General features: G+C 40.0%; 1 protein-coding gene across 7 annotated transcripts in view; it reads left to right on the top strand.

The window, feature by feature from the left end:
* Positions 1 to 11,403, top strand: part of ELMOD1 (ELMO domain containing 1) — a 42,016-nt gene extending 30,613 nt beyond the window's left edge. For 4 of the 7 annotated variants that reach the window (XM_025146870.3, XM_025146871.3, XM_001233927.7 and 1 more), the window contains exons 6-11: positions 46 to 175; positions 2,169 to 2,302; positions 3,520 to 3,588; positions 6,292 to 6,342; positions 7,576 to 7,709; positions 9,817 to 11,403. In XM_025146870.3, the coding sequence (XP_025002638.1) occupies positions 46 to 175; positions 2,169 to 2,302; positions 3,520 to 3,588; positions 6,292 to 6,342; positions 7,576 to 7,709; positions 9,817 to 9,989 (691 nt within the window). In that variant the 3' untranslated portion in view covers positions 9,990 to 11,403. Of the gene's footprint in view, positions 1 to 45; positions 176 to 2,168; positions 2,303 to 3,519; positions 3,589 to 3,883; positions 3,908 to 6,291; positions 6,343 to 7,575; positions 7,710 to 9,816 lie in introns of all 7 variants that reach the window. The other 3 variants (XM_015279594.4, XM_417165.8, XM_015279593.4) reach the window with 1 other exon arrangement.
* The last annotated feature ends 4,443 nt before the right edge of the window (positions 11,404 to 15,846 follow it).

Genomic DNA, 15,846 nt, shown 5'->3' with positions numbered 1-15,846 from the left:
CTGTGACACACGAGTGAATTGAATTGTGTCTCCTTCCAACCCCAGGCTGGGAGTATCTCTTCAGGCCTGCCTGCTGCAGATCGTTGGGTACAGAAATCTGATTGTAGAGGTTGAAAAGCTGCGCCGAGAGCCGTATGATTCAGAGAATCTGCAACATGAGGAAATGCTTTTGAAGGTAGGGGCTTAAGAGACGCTGATAGAGCATCCTTTATTCATCCCACCTCCAAAGGACTGGTCTATAAACCTCTTAATACCTCTTGATGTTTTATCACCTTCCTCCATTGTGTACCTGCTTCAAGATTAGTCTACAAAGCATACTGGGTGTAGCACATCCTGCATGTAACACCTATATATACAAAGCATAGTCTGAGTATAACACCTTCCAAGCAAGCAAATTGTTCCTTGTTGATGAACATATGTCAGTTGGCTGGACTATATCTAGGTACTGAATATGCAGCTCTCACTGCAGATAACAGCTCAGTGCTGTGAGTTCCAGAAAAACATCAGTATGTCCTACTTACATACAACTTTCGTCAAGATAAGAAGGGTATTTTTACCTCTCATAACCAGGATAAACATTTCTTCTCCTCGGCTTCTTGAATTCTTGAAGATAACGCTTGAGTATTGGAGATACCAAATATACTGGTAAATTTCTATTTACCAGTAAAAATAGAAAATAGACCATTCTTCAGAATAATACATGAACAGTTGTGAAAACCATCCCAATGGAGTTTTAATTCATGATTTAAAGAAAACATTGCATGAAAATAAATATGTTTTGAGGAAGGTGATCTTGAGGCTGTAAGCAGGGAGACAGCTATAGACCTCTTAGATTGTAAAGCAACTGAGGAGAGAATTTTCAGAGGTTTTTTAAAACAAGACATGAGGTATGTCCAAGGGTTTAACTCAGCTTCCAGATCACACTGGGGAAGAATAAGCCAGTTGGTTTTCATTGCTTCTAGGTATTCTGCTGAGTGATCTCTGCAATGGGTAATTTGAGATCCTAATGTCTATTATTTATTCATGCTTACCAAGAGAGCAATTTATGAATGAGAGGAAAATTAAGTTAATGTGATTGAACTAATAAATAATACTACATTTAGTGTCAGTGGGTGAAGTGTCAGGGAGTGAACAAGGAAGATGCCAAACATGATTTAAACAACACATGATGCTTTATATAGTCATTGCAAACTAAAATCATAAGAAGTTTTAACCTTCTAAAGGTACTTAATTTAAAATTCAGTTTGAATTGCTAAAATTAAAACAGATTTAGAGTGGATTATTTGGAAATGTGCATACTGCTCTTTTTCTCGGGGAGGCTTCATCTAACTGTGTCTTGAGGCCCTACTCGCCAGCTATGGTTTATGGGGAACACTTGATTTCTCAATACACTTTGGAAAGCATGGATTTGTGATACAGCACATAAGATGTGCAGAAAGTTATGCTTTTGTCAGGCAAGTCTATTTAGGCTGCTTTTAGGTGCCTAGCAACATGATATTTAAGCAATAAAGACACTGGGCCAGTGCAGCTAAGTGGATTTATTCCAGCTGAGGATCTGACTTCCTAAATCATTTTCTTGCTTTTTTTTTAATTTAATTTTTATGTGAGATCAATGAATGATTCACCCCTCAGTTACATATGAAGATGGAAGGTGCTATTATTATATGGATTTTTGTTTTTATGTTTTCTGATCTGCTCTTTAATGCTGTGGTAGCCAAGTCAGCACTCTCGATTTATAACCCTTCTGGAGACTTGCAAAAGACGCTGGGGATAAGATTGCTGCAGAGCCTCAGGGACCTGAGAGCTGATTGCTTGCCTCTCTGCCAATGATTTACAGCCAAGTTCCAGCCCATTCCCATGTCAGTGCTTAGGGAGGCAGGCTCTAGTTTGAGGCACAAAGCACGGACAAAACAAGTCCTTGCGGATGTTCAGGTCAGAAGGTCTTTGTAGGGCTGAAACAGCCACAGTATTTGAGAGCTATTGGAGATTTTATTTTTTATTTATCTTTTTTTCCCGTTTCTCCTCCCACCCCGGAATTTCATTTGTTCTTATGCTCTGGTTGCTGGAACGGCAGTACAGTTATGTGAAAACTTACCTTGCTTTTAAGAGCAGGAAAAGTCATACTTATGTGTGGAGGTGTAATTATATTCTACCTGTGATCTTTCTAGTTATGGAAATGCTTGAAGCCCAACTCACCGCTGAAAGCTCGGATTTCAAAGCAGTGGTGTGAAATTGGTTTCCAAGGTGATGATCCTAAAACAGACTTTAGAGGGATGGGTCTCCTGGGCTTATATAACTTGGTGTAAGTATGCTCCTTTATAGATTTATTTGTGTGTCAGAAGCTGTGACAAGCAGCATTATGTGCTGACTTTTTAGAAAGTCTGAAGAAATAACTTCTAAAAGCATTAGGGATTCCATATCAAAAACTTGAAAGAATATTTTCCATCTCAGTTTTTAGGGAGAGGGGTTTCTCTTCTTGAATGGCTCTCCTTTCTTACAGTATTCCTCATTCAACAAGGTTACACCATTTGCCAAGACCTATATATATATTTTAAACCCTTCTAGTTTCTCTGTGAAACAGTAGGTTAACACTCTCTTCCCATAAGAGAGTAACTGTTAAGTATGTTTTCAACAATATCTACATCTCTTTAGGCAAAATGACCTGGAAGTGGGTGGATAAGAGGGTTACGTTAGTGCTCAGCTTTCTTTGGAATTCCATGCTGAATTCTTAGGCAAAACACTTGAAATGCAGCCACTGATGGTAGGCTTCTGTAGTCGAACTACTTCTTCAATTTCTTTCTGTACCCAAAATCAAGCAACAAATTTACACAACTATTCCCTTCTGCCTTGTGCAGGCCAGATGTTTGCTGACATCTGGAGCTGGCAATTTAGGAATCAATCAAGTTCTGCTATTTTCTTCAGCCAGTGTATTTACTGCAGGTAGATACATAATTTTAGCAAATGTTTTAACCCCTCCCTATGAGAGGGAAAAAAAAATACTTTCTGCTTTTACACAGTGAAAGACAAAAAATCACCGACTGTTTTTACATCATTCTCTGTCTAAGAGTGGTGAAGGACATGAACTCTTGAATCTGGATTTGAACTCTCACTGGATAGGAATCCCTCTCACGTATTTAATTTCATGGTCTCCTGTGATGACTTTTATCTCACTTAATGAATCTACCAAGTCAAGAAGTTTGATCTGCTCTATCTTGAGCTCAGCAGCCAACGTATGCTAGCAGTAAGCAACAGATCTTATGTAGGGCAGGCAGAAAGAGGAGTCTGCTGACCCATGCTCGCCAGCAGCTTATGGAATTGCACTTGTCATCTGAGCCTGCTTTTATCTTTCTTTTTGTGGATCTGACTTTAATGAATTCCAGATGTTAGGTGCTACTCATACTGCGTAATGCATGTAGTGACACTTAAAAGGGCTGGGGCTGGTGTGTGTGGATAGCTAGATTCTTAAGATTTCTTTTGCTGTTTTTGTTAACAATTTACCCTAAATGTATACATCTGCAGGTATTTTGCCGAATGGGACACTGAGGTAGCCCAACAAGTTCTTTCTGATTCTCTTCATCCTAAATACAGGTAATGCATGAGGCAAGCAAAGAGTAACTTGAGAGAATGTTGTGCTGACTATTGGTCTGGGAAGGGTGCTGTGTGTTCCCTTGGTGGGGTATTGGCATGTGCTATCTGTTTTCAAGTACTGATCCTGAAAGCTGATCAAATTTGAGAGGCACACTTGTATACTGAAATCTTTAAAATAGTGAAACTTACTGTAAAATGTTTTCACTTAATTTCTAATTTCAAGTGATTTTATGTTTTTATTTACCTTTGTTTTTTGTTTTTTGTTTTTTTTTTTTTTTTGTCTTTCGTAATGAAGGGAAGTCACTAAGAAGGAAATAAGGTATTTTTTTTCTTTTCTCTTAGTTTTATGACACTACATGTAAATAAGATCAAACCATACTGCACTGCAGTGTGTTATAAATTGAAAACCTTTCTTACAAAACCAAGAGAACCCCATTCCCTTTCTCCAAACGCTACAGTGTTAACTCATTTATATGACTGTGCAACCCTGGGACCCTCTGAGCATGCTAATATATAAAGAATGAAACCAACCTTGCTTTGATGTAGCTGGAGAACTCCGTTTTAGACATATTTAGTACCAAATTTAACCAAGAAATTTTAGGTGAATTTTAAGTGGGGGAGGGGGGTGGAAGGGTAGAAAATTGTAGGCAGTCCAAATGTGCTCATACCAGCTGTGACTGACTTGGTAATCAGAAGTAGTCTATGCCAAGAGTTTGTTAGCGCAGCTGAAAAAACTCATTACATTCTCCTCTAACTTATATTCACGTACTTTGACAGCCTTAGGTAGTGACTGGTCTAAGCTCCCTAGTTCAGTGTCCTGACTTCTGAGAGATCAGGTGCCTTCAGATGACAAAAAGTTTGTACTGTGAGTAAGATCTATCCTATAAGGATTAGGGGAATGGGTGCCTCTTAGCCAGTGCAACAGAAGTCAGTTGTCTCAAAATATTTTTTTTTCCTTCTGCCTGTAACCAGTAGTGTTAGATACCCGTATAGCGGGTGCACGTGTCAATCTTGCAAAGCTTTTTATCTCAGTATTTTGTGGTGAAGTCCCTAATGGTAATTCTGTGACAGAAAGCACTTGTAGGGTCAGACGGAATGGAAGCACAATAGTCTCTGAGCTTTGATTTAAATCCTCACATTCAGTTTGTCTGGGGCTTCTTTTTATATATTGGCATTCACTCTCTCACTATACACCCTCCCCATTTGGTCTGCCCTTTGTGTGTTGTGCTGTGCATGGATGCTTTGTTGATGTGTGCTGATGAACAGGGATTGTCATGATGCTTAAAAAGCGTCATAGAAAATAGCCAAATTTTTGTTTAACTGAACACAAGACTTACATTGGAAATAGAACAGTGCTGCACAAGTGATGAGTGTTCAGTGCTGGACTGGGAATCCTGTGTTCTCCATTTACATGTGTGATTACCAAGTCTTGCAGTACCGCATGATCATGTGCAATTTTTATCCCTTGAAGGAGCATTTACTAGAAGATGGATGCAGCCCATGGTGCCTGTGGTGTTTTCCTGGTGTGGTTGCTTAGCAGCAGCGCTGATTTCTGACGTGATAATGATCAATGTAGTTTCTATTTTTGTTGAACTACATTGCTCGTGCACATCCTAAGTGTGCTGCCTTTGTTAAACGTTTGCTTGGGGTTTTTTATTGATGTTATGCCACAACCTACAAAAATGACTACATTTGTTGAGAATAAGTATACATTGGTGTGTGCTCATGCACCAAGCCACTTAGGATGCAGAGTTTTGTTCCCACTTACATCACTTGGTAACAGATCAGGATGTGTGTGAACCTCTCTGAATCTTTCATACTTAAAGGAAATATCTCTTAAACACTACGCATGAGTGAAGTCCGGGCCATTGTTTTTAGTGTAATATAAATTTACTGTAGTTCAAGTATAGTCCAAGAATGTCACTTTCACATAGTTATCTACAATATGCAGTATAAAAGATCTGTGTTACTTTACTATGCCTAGACTCCCTCCAGACTCTAAATCTTAATCTGCTGGTGAGGGTCAGTCCCTCTCCTGCTTGTAGCTGGTGATAAATGCACTGCTTTCTGCTAAACTTACAAAATATAGATACAGGTAAAGCCTGGTCAGTAAAATGTCAGCTCTTGGTAGCTGCATCATATAGCTTTGTTTGAAATAAACTTAAATAAAAGTGGTTCCCTAACTATTGCATTAAATAACAAGAACCACAGTCCCTCGCTTTTGGCTGTTGAGTGCCTTCCAGCTTGGATGGATGTGAGAAACATTTGTCCAATAAGAAGTTTTTGTTTGCCTCCAAGTCGGTCACTTCTCCCATGATGATCATCACATACATCTTGGAGAATATGTAAAGCTAAACTCAACTCATTTTCTTCTTTTTATTTTTGTTATTTTTGCGTAGCTCGGACTTAATTGATGTGGGTCAGTATAGAAAATAATTGGCCTTTACTAAGAGAGGTGATGCTGTCACGTACTTTGTAATGATGACGAGCGAAGGATATCAGTGATGCCACAAAGCAAGCTACCCATCTCAGTGTCTCCCTGTACCAGTCCATTCAGTCAGAAAAGGAGTTAAACTAGCAGTATCTACAGGAATAAAATACAGTCTGTGTTTGTTTAATGTTGCAATAGCAAATAAATGGAAAGGAAATATTTGTCTACTAGCACTTCCTGGTAATATCTGGGTTTTATTTTATTTTTTCCAGCCAGTTCAGCAAAGTTGAATGGGAGAAGAAAAAGTTTGATAAGGCAATTGGGTAAGTTTGAAAGTCTTGTGTGTCTGTGGCAACTTTAAACTTATGTGTTATCAGTTAACACTGATGCTGTATATTTGAAGACAACAGGGAGTTGTCTGGGCTATTTCTTTAAGGAATTTCCAACACACATACTAATATGCATTGTCTTAACCACGTCTTGATTTTGATCAAAGATTACCGGATAAGCCTACTTTGAAGTATGAATTAGGCGTAGGCAAAATCTTGTAGCAAAGAAAAAGCGTTTTCTGTGTGCTATGAATAGTGCAGTTATAAATGTCTGTTTAATTCTTCTCAGTACATAATATGATCACGTCTCTCTTCTCTCTGTCGGAGACAGGTTCTAATCTGCTTTCAAGAAAGTATAATGATGAGTGTATCTGAGAATCTATAATACCTTATTTTAATGCCTGTATTTCATTGTCCTGTGGAATTTGCCATTAGGCCGTGCATTGCAGCTAACTTACAGATTTACTTTTTCTACTGCTGGAATATACAAAACTAAATAAGTTTCCTTTGCTTTCTTTTTTGGGGAAATGGTCATTGCCAGAAATATTGAGTTCTTTAGACAGAAGGTTTAGAAATGAAAAAAACTGCTAATTTGTAAATAGAATTTCCTTGTTGATCTCTTAGCAGGACAGAGTTTTGCTTCTCAGGTCAGATATTTTAATTCTCTTCCCAGCATGCCCCGATTTAGGTTTTTGCCTGTGTATCTAGTTCTCTGTTGGGAAGAAATTGGAAATGATTCAGCTGGGTTTCTCTCACGGACTTTTTAGCCCCATGAGTATCATTATAGAACCAATTGTCTAACCCTGATGTTCCCAACTGTAGGTTTCCACTTGGGCCAAAAGGTTAAAATAGTGAATATCAGGTCACCTTGCAGGCACAGCCACCATGTGGAGTGCTTACCCCATGTCAGAAAGAAGATCAGGGACTCCAGGGTTGTTTATTTATTCCACAGGAGTTAACATGTGCTGCTCCACTAAAAATGCTGGCACAGTGGTGAAACTCCTGTTTTCACTGTGACTGTATGTTCCACTAGGGAAACGCTGCCATTAGAGGGTACGACATAGATAGGATTAAAGTTTTTCCAGTTTTTCACCTCCGCTGGAAGCTGATGAGGGAGAGAATTACTACACTTCAGTATCACACCGTCTGCAGAGTCAGTGTCAGAGTTTCTTACAGCCAGTGGAAAGAAAACAAGCTCTCAACAAATACTTTTATTTGTTTTTACAGCTACTCATTTGCTATTGTGGGCATTAACATAACAGACCTTGCATATAACTTGCTTGTGAGCGGAGCTCTGAAGACCCATTTCTACAACGTTGCTCCAGAGGCACCGACACTCACTCACTTTCAGCAGACCTTCTGTAAGTGGGGAGGCGAGACGGCTACTTGATCAGTCTTCCTATTACTGTTATTTTTTCTACCCTTGCAGATAGCAGAGTATAGTAAATCTACTGACACAGATGTATTACATGACACAGATGCTGTCATGCAGGTTTTGCTGTTCTGTTTTTGTGATCCAGTACTTAGTTGTAACACATGCTACCACCGAACCAGGGAGTGAAACAAAGTGCAGAAGAAAAGGAAGTGCTTGAACTGGTGACCTTCATACCTGCTTAAACTGATTTTAAATAACAAGAAGAAAGAGCTTAAGCTTTTAAAGAGCTTCTAAAGATCCTTTTCCCATAAATCCATCTTAGATATCTTCATTTGCATACATTTCCCTGCACCCTTCAGTAGACTTGCCCACCCTCAGGATAAACTGTTTTTCTGGGTTTCTGCCCCAAGCACACCAGTTGGTAGGAACTTGGGCAGTTTAGTGGTTACACTTCAGTCTTTGGTGATGGTCAGCTTGATAAATAAAGAACAGATGAGTATCTACCTAAATATCCACTTGTGCACCTTCAGACCTTCAGATCTTTTTTTTTTTTTTCATTGGGATAATTACTCTGTCTTTTTACCAAGTCCCTAACCTGTCCATAGCCTTGTGAATGGATGCATCTGGTATGATTGGTTTGACTCCATACCTTCAGATCACATATATAGTTCTGTGTTGAGTTTTTTTGTGTTCTTTTGTTTGTTTGTTTGTTTTCTTCCCCATGCCACCACTTAATTTAGAAGAAGAGACTTTTTTCTTACTACCACTACTGTGTCTTGCTGTTAGTATTGAAGTCTTGGCTGAAGATGGGACTGATCTGCTGGTCAGGCATAGGTCTGATCCACAGGACCAGTGTGTCCACTGCCGGGACCAGCATTGCTATTCCATTGCAGCAGCACCACAGGGAGAGCTGCTTTTGGCAGCTCCTCCCTCTGCTGCTCATGCACGTGGATTAAGTAGGATAAAACTTACACTGGGCAGTAAAGTATAAGCAATGCACAGAGCTGTGTAGCTCAGTGGCATGGTCAGCTGAAGTAGAGAAGGTACTTCTTGGAAATTGAGAATTTGGGAGGTGAAGATCTAATGTTTTACATTTTATATAGTGATTTTTTTTTTTTTTGAGGGGTTTTAACTGAGCTTTTCTTTGAAAGAATCATCTCTCAGAATGAAACAGCCTCTGTTTGTTGGAATACATACATCTGAAGATGTGGACATGGTGGTAATGAGTTGTCAGTTGGACTAGATGATCTTAGAGGTTTTTTCCAACGTTACGATTCTATGTGTTTAAGGTGCCTTTTGAATGCAGTTTCTCAAATTCATAATGAGAAACTTTGCAAACATGCAGTGAATTTTAAGTTAGAAATATGTATGTGTATTTGTGGCCGACTGTGATGCAATAGAAAGAACTGGACAAAAGCAACTAGGCCTCTTGTGCAACAAATGACATCACTTCCTGGACACACAACCTTCATATTTCACTGTATTGGAATGAGAGGTTACATATCCTCGATGGCTCATATAATCATAGAACCAAGAATGTAATCAGTATCATCTTCCCCTACTCATTAGTTTAATGCTTTAGTTTGTGTTATTTAACATGGTCGAATGAAGTTAACAGCTCATCATCCATATGTATGTCAAGATGCTTAATGAGTTCTTTTAACTATTGGAAGCTCTGCTGATGTTCATCAAACCTTGAGCTTGCTTCTAAGTCAGCTTTCTAAAAAATCTTCCTGAAATTGAGGAGGAATATTCTTATACCAAATAGCCTTGCTAAGCACATGATCACGTGTTTTCCTGAAATGAATTTCCAGCTGTTACATTAAGCGTCCAGCATGTGCAATGCCAATGCCATGGCAGCAAACTCTGCCAGTTCTTTTAGTTTGACAAGCCATAAGTCATGTATGTGCCTTATGTTGCAGCAGTCTTACAGGTGGACTTAGTCTTATCCCTGCATAGTTCTGTGAAGTGCCAGACCTTGGTGATCAGAATTTATTGTGAACATCATAATTATGAATTGCCAGTCCTCTTTTAATTTCATGTGATTTAAAATGCTGCATTTCTCTTATATTTTTTGAATTATTCTTTTGTAGGCTACTTAATGCATGAATTCCACAAATTTTGGATTGAAGAGGATCCACTGGATATAATGGAGTTCAACCGCGTCAGAGAGAAATTTCACAAGCGAATCTTGAAACAGCTCCAGAACCCCGAGATGGCTCTGTGCCCTCACTTTGCTGCATCAGAAAGTTTAATCAATATGTAGTTACTCACGTGATTTTATTTGGAAACACTCTTTCACTCTTGTGTTAGATCACTGTTTAGACCGTCACTGGCATACTGAATGACCATGGCAATCGTATGCATGTTTTTGGTGCAGTATCCATCTATTTTTGTCACAAGTACTAGATCCCCTTATGCTTCTCTTGGGGGATTTCTCATTTTAAATGGGTGCTCATATTGCGGCATTATGCAGTGTTACATTCTGAATTGATGTCTGGGTATCAGAGTTTTTCTATTTTTTTAGACTTTCCTCATAATTCAGCATCAAAAAATTGAATTGTATTTCTCTAGCTGTGTTTTGTATATGTGGAATATGTGGCTGGATCTTGTATTGTGAAAGCTTTTTGACTTCTTGGTATGTTTTAAGATAACTACTGGCATTTCAAGCAAAATATATGTTTGGACCTCGTCTAGGAGATAATATGTGTAAGTTAATCTGATGTAGACAAACACATTAAAGTCCAATTTTCTCCATGCAGCCATATATGCTTAATGCAGAATTAATGAGGCTTACTAGATACAAGTTTCAGTAAGAAGTTTATGCAGAATTACAATCAGGCTCCACAGCTGCATGAATACCAAATGATCTGGTGATGCTAATGTATTCCCAGTGAAGTGCAGTCACTCACAACTACTGGATACTGGTAGGGGCCAAAAATTGCACTGTCGGGTTGTTGGCACCAACACCACCATGCTGAAGCACAGTTTAAATTCCTGCACGTTCCTTTGGCTGTACAGGGCTTGGTATTCTGTGTCACATGTTGGAAGGCGATGTGATTTGATTACATCATGCTTGGTGAATTCAGAGGAGCAGAAATCGATATATTTTTTTGAACTACTCAAACTGTAGCTTTGGTTGTCAATTCAGTTCATAAGGACTGGGAAAAATAATTGACTTGAAGGTTTAGAGAAAACCCACCTGGGTTTCCCAGACTACTTAAAAAACAAGAAATGGCAAATCGCATTTTTTCTAAAATCAGAAATGAGTGAAAGTGTCTGACACTAAGAATGTGTAGTATATTGAACAGCATCTACCATGGCATTTCATACCCATGGTATTTTTTACCTTCTAAGCAAGCAATTTTAGTATTATATGTTTGTGTAAATCACTTGCATATGGAGATTAAACTTGGAGTAGTGTCCAACTACTTGTGAATTATATGAATAAATCATATGTCATTCTAAATGGAAGCACTATGGGTTTTATTTTGGAGATATGGAGTAATAGGTAGAAGGGTTATGACAGTTCTGTGGTATTTTCATAGTAAGAAGAAAGTAATGTAAATTTACCTGGATTGGGTTTGTTACTGCATTTCTAGTTATAGTGTGAAGGATTCCATTTGTTTTAGCATTGCTACTTATGGTGTCATCACGAAATAAATAAGCTTTGGATTTAAGGTCTCATTTCTTAGCTCAAATGTGAGGTGGGAATCGGGACTTCTCTGCAGGGCTAAGAAGCTGCATTCTTTGCAGACATAATCAACGGAATTCTATAGGCGTTGCAATAACCAGTGTTCTCTGATGACTTCAGAAATACAGAGCTGGAGATATTAGTGATTGCATATTTTGAATGAAAATATAATGAATAAAAAATGTGTTGAACTTGTAAATAATCTATGATAACAATGCATCAAATATTGATGACTTTTTTATAACTCTCGAAGCCTCTACTGTTTTCTTGCAACCGTTTTCATTGTTTCAAATCTTAGCCTCTCACCTTCTTTCCTTCCCTCGCTCTCATACTCCCCTTCCTTCTGCAACACATTAATTAGTCTGCACTGGTTTATTTTTAATCTTCTGCAGAGGAGTTAATGGAGCTGGCGTGAAGGTCCCTGCCACCTTCTCAGTGGTGTGATCTTCTCAGTTGCCATGCCCTGCCCCAAGTTGTCCCAAAGTGTCAACTTCAAATAAAATCAGCGACTGTCATCTGGCCCCATGTCAGATTGTGTCACTATAATGTAGCTGCTGTGGGTGATCTCTTTCCTGTCTTGCAGGGAGATGGGTTTAATGAAGCTATGCGTGAAGTTCCTTCTCCCGTTGAGCCCCTGCATGCTGGTGCCTATGGAGCTTATTTTGCAGCCTATTCTTACGTTGGCTGTGACATCCTGGCTCTCCATGTCCTTGTCAGACCCGGGGTTAAGAGTGCCCCAGTGACAGCCCATGTGGCAGTGCCCCGGGATGAAACTTAAAACCTACAGTGGAAACCAAAATGTTTATTTTAGAAGTTATAATTTATTCTACCATTGGTGCGTCTCTGAATTGTGACCTGTGAGGTTACTGTTTTTGCTAGAGAGAGAAAATTGGAAGAAATGGTAAAGAAATGAAAGTGTAAAAGGTTGTTTCAAGAAAGCACAGTGTTTGCACTCACCGCAGGGAACAGATTTGGGGGGTTTAATTTAGAACAGGAAAGATTATGCTGAGTAATCTGAACAAGTTTCTCAGGCAGTTTTACCAGGCAAATTGTTTACGTTGGCCTTGTCATGCAGCACGAGTGCATTAAAAAGACAGAGCCACTCTGTAATTATATCAGCAGTGACCAAAGCTGTCTGACCTGCCTGCCTATGCACTATGGGAGCACAGTCAGGTTTGCACCAAGCAAAATGGCTTAAAATGATGGGAAGTCTAAGCTGCTCATTCACTTAATAACAAGATGAGATAACGTACCAATATTATGCAGAACATGTCTCGCTTTGGGTGGGCAGATGAAAATAGCATCACTGCTGACACCACATTGTGTGTGATCCCATGATTTTTGTCTTATCCTACCCAATGTGAGTTTACCTTCTTGCCAGGGCTCCTTGGACAAGGTAGGTGGGCACCGATTTGTGGTCAGTAAGCTCCATGCTCCTCCTGCCCCTGGGGCTGGGCTGTGACCTCAGGTAGGGGCTGCTTGTGGGTCTCATGGTCACAGCAGGGAGGAGAGCAAGTGCTGTCCTGCCTTCCTTTGGCTTTTTGGCTTGTAGCTTTTTTCTTCCTCTGGATAAAGAAGAACCATTTTTGCCCAGGCTCGTTTGGAAGGTGTTTGTTCAAATGCTGGTGGCAATGTATATCTATACACTATCTCTAGCAGCAGAGATAGTCCATTCATGCGATTATTCTTGGAGAAATGTTTCTCCCATCTGTCTCCTGAAGCTGGACTGGAAAGTTTGCTGTGGTGTAAAGAGGATTAGTCTTCATTAATAGAACAGTAATACTTACAAACTTCTGTACCAGCTTTATGGCCTGCGCTGCGTGCTCTACATGGCAGTGCTGGCTGAGGCTCTCTGCTGTAAGTAGAGAACTGTCAGTACAGTTCTAGTTGAAATAGGTGGATCAGGAGGTACATGAACAGAGTGCTGATGCTTGGGTAAATGAACGAGGTCTGCTGCTACTGAGCCAAAGAATTGGTGGGAGCATAGTGAAGGTTTCCTTTATAAAGTTGTATCATCAGTTCCTTCTTATTTCTGCCTTTCATGGACTCTGGTTGGCTTTTAGCATCCTGTTTGCTGACCTGTCCATTTTTGTTATAATTTGACCTGAGATTTTGATATGTGCACATGTGCAGTCAGCAGTGCAGGGTTATCCCATGAGTGGGGTATTGCCAATTGGAGTTACTCCTGTGTGAGCTCTAGAGGGAACCTCAGTCTGCAGCTTTGCCATCTGGACAGATCTGACTGAGGTAGGAGTCAGTTACAGTCTGTAACTGTAACCACATGCAGTTTTATCAGTGCTAACTTCACCTGTTTGGCAGATGCTTTGGGGATATATGGGAACTGTATGCATACTTCTCTCTGCCCTACAGTTGGCTCTTGATGTGCTTGATGTGATCAACATGACCATCTGAGCACTGTAAGGAGGAGTTCTCTGAGAATGGCTCTCATGATCTTTAATTTCCAGATAACTGTCCTATTTTCTCTGTAGCTTGCAGCCAGCTTGACTTTCACCTCTCAATCCTCACCTGGATTTTTGTCCAATATAAGCTGAAATTTTGCACTAATGGGTCTTCCAGGCTACGTTGAGAAAAACAAAATGTCTCTTCTCTGCACATTTGCACTGATAACGTGCTGCAGCTAAAAATCACATGAATTATTAAAATAGATGTTTTGCAGAAAACAATCCTGAAAAAGATAAGAAAATGAATTATTCATTGTTTTCCTTGGTTTGCAGCAGTGCAGGTTTTCTATGAGACTTGCCAAAGATTAGACAGGAGTCTTCCAACAAGATCATGTAGAAATATAGTAGAATTGGCTTTGTACGTTCCCCTGTGAACAGCATGCAGAGAAATCAGGTCATTACTTATTCTAGTAAAGGAAACTGTTCTCTATATAGAGCTATAATTAGAAAAGGAGATTTAGCTATAAAGCCTCTGAGCAAGAACCGGGTACAGCAGCTTAGATCGTAATGAACTATGGGGAGTGGCAGAGGATTTATTTTCTGTGGTGCTGTGTCTTTAGACCTGTGCTGTACTGTACTGAAGGACTGTAAAACTGTGTAACTAAAGGAGTTCTCTGCCCCAAAATGCTTATGGTGTGAAACAAAGGTGAACAAGACAGGAGAGCATTGGGTTAGCACCTATGAGCACAGCTGCCAGCTCTGCATAGCAGAGACATGTTGGCAGAGGGGAATGTCAAGGAGAAGGATGTAGTTATCAGCCTCTCTCTGTCAGGGATTTTTGTGATGCTGATTTGGTTCTGGATAGTCTCACATATTTCTTTAGCCAGTTCTGATATCCATCCATCATTTGCCTCTTCCCTTTCTCCCAGTTTTCCATTCACATTGGTTTATTAGTTTGAATTTAAGCCAGTGCACATACACTTCTCTTTGGGTTCCATGTGTCTGTCCCACTGACCCTTCAACTTCTCTTCCTTTCACCCTCTGTTGCATACTTTTGGCAGATAGCCTTTTTGTGGAAGATATGAATGTTCCTCACTCTACCTCTGGGGCCAAAAAGGAGCAGGAAAAGGACTCTGGGAGCAGAGGTCTGTACAGCCACCAGCCCATTTATTAAGCACCCTCCTTGCATTCTGCCCTGCCCCAGCTCACAGGGTGCTGCTGTGACACCAGGGATGGGAAGGTTGCTCTTAGTTTGGCCATCTTGAGGCTGCTGCCTCCAACTGTTTCGCTTCTTACATGAGGGCTGTGGGGAAGAGGCGTGAGCATAAGGCTGTATTAGGAAAGCAGGCCTTCTCCAGATCTGCTACTAGTTTGGTACATGGGACTGTTCTGCCCCTAAAGCACAGTCTGACTCTCAACAGGCTCTTTCCATGCAGAATCAGCCTCTTCTGACTCAAGGAATGGATCTTATCTTATCTATACTATTTTATTTCATGACTGAGGTCAGCCTCAGTTAAAGTTGTACCTGCCTGCTGTGCAGTGTAAATTTACAAATCTGGCCAGAAGCAGTAAAATCAGCAACAGCAAAGAATAGGATGCCCCAGGTCTCAGCAAAGAGTTATAGTCCCAGCAGAGTGTTCTCCTTTCATTTGCCTGAGGAAAAGGCAGGTCTGACGGAGCTGTGAACATCAACTACCTACTGAGTGGGTCAGAAAGTCTCCCTTGATCAGTGATGTGAGTGCCCTTGTGTTAAAAACTAAACTAAGTGTTCATATCCTGGGAGACTATTTGAAAAACCAGGCAGTAACTCTGTCATAATGTAGAAATATCAGTGCTTTTGGAGTACTAAACTCTTTTCTAATTCCAGTAGAGATCCAAAAACTACAGTGAGGTTGTGCAGTGTATTTGGGAATCCGCAGCAATTCAAATCATTTTGGATCTGCCTGAACAGCAAACAATAGAGATAAATACTGGCACTTCATTATTTTATTCTATATTCTTAATTTGCACTTTTCAATGAAAATTAA

The sequence above is a fragment of the Gallus gallus genome, chromosome 1 (assembly GCF_016699485.2).
Source record: "Gallus gallus isolate bGalGal1 chromosome 1, bGalGal1.mat.broiler.GRCg7b, whole genome shotgun sequence".
NCBI lineage: Eukaryota > Metazoa > Chordata > Aves > Galliformes > Phasianidae > Gallus > Gallus gallus.
Note: the sequence above shows the minus strand (reverse complement) of the source record. Positions and strands in the feature narration are given on the sequence as shown.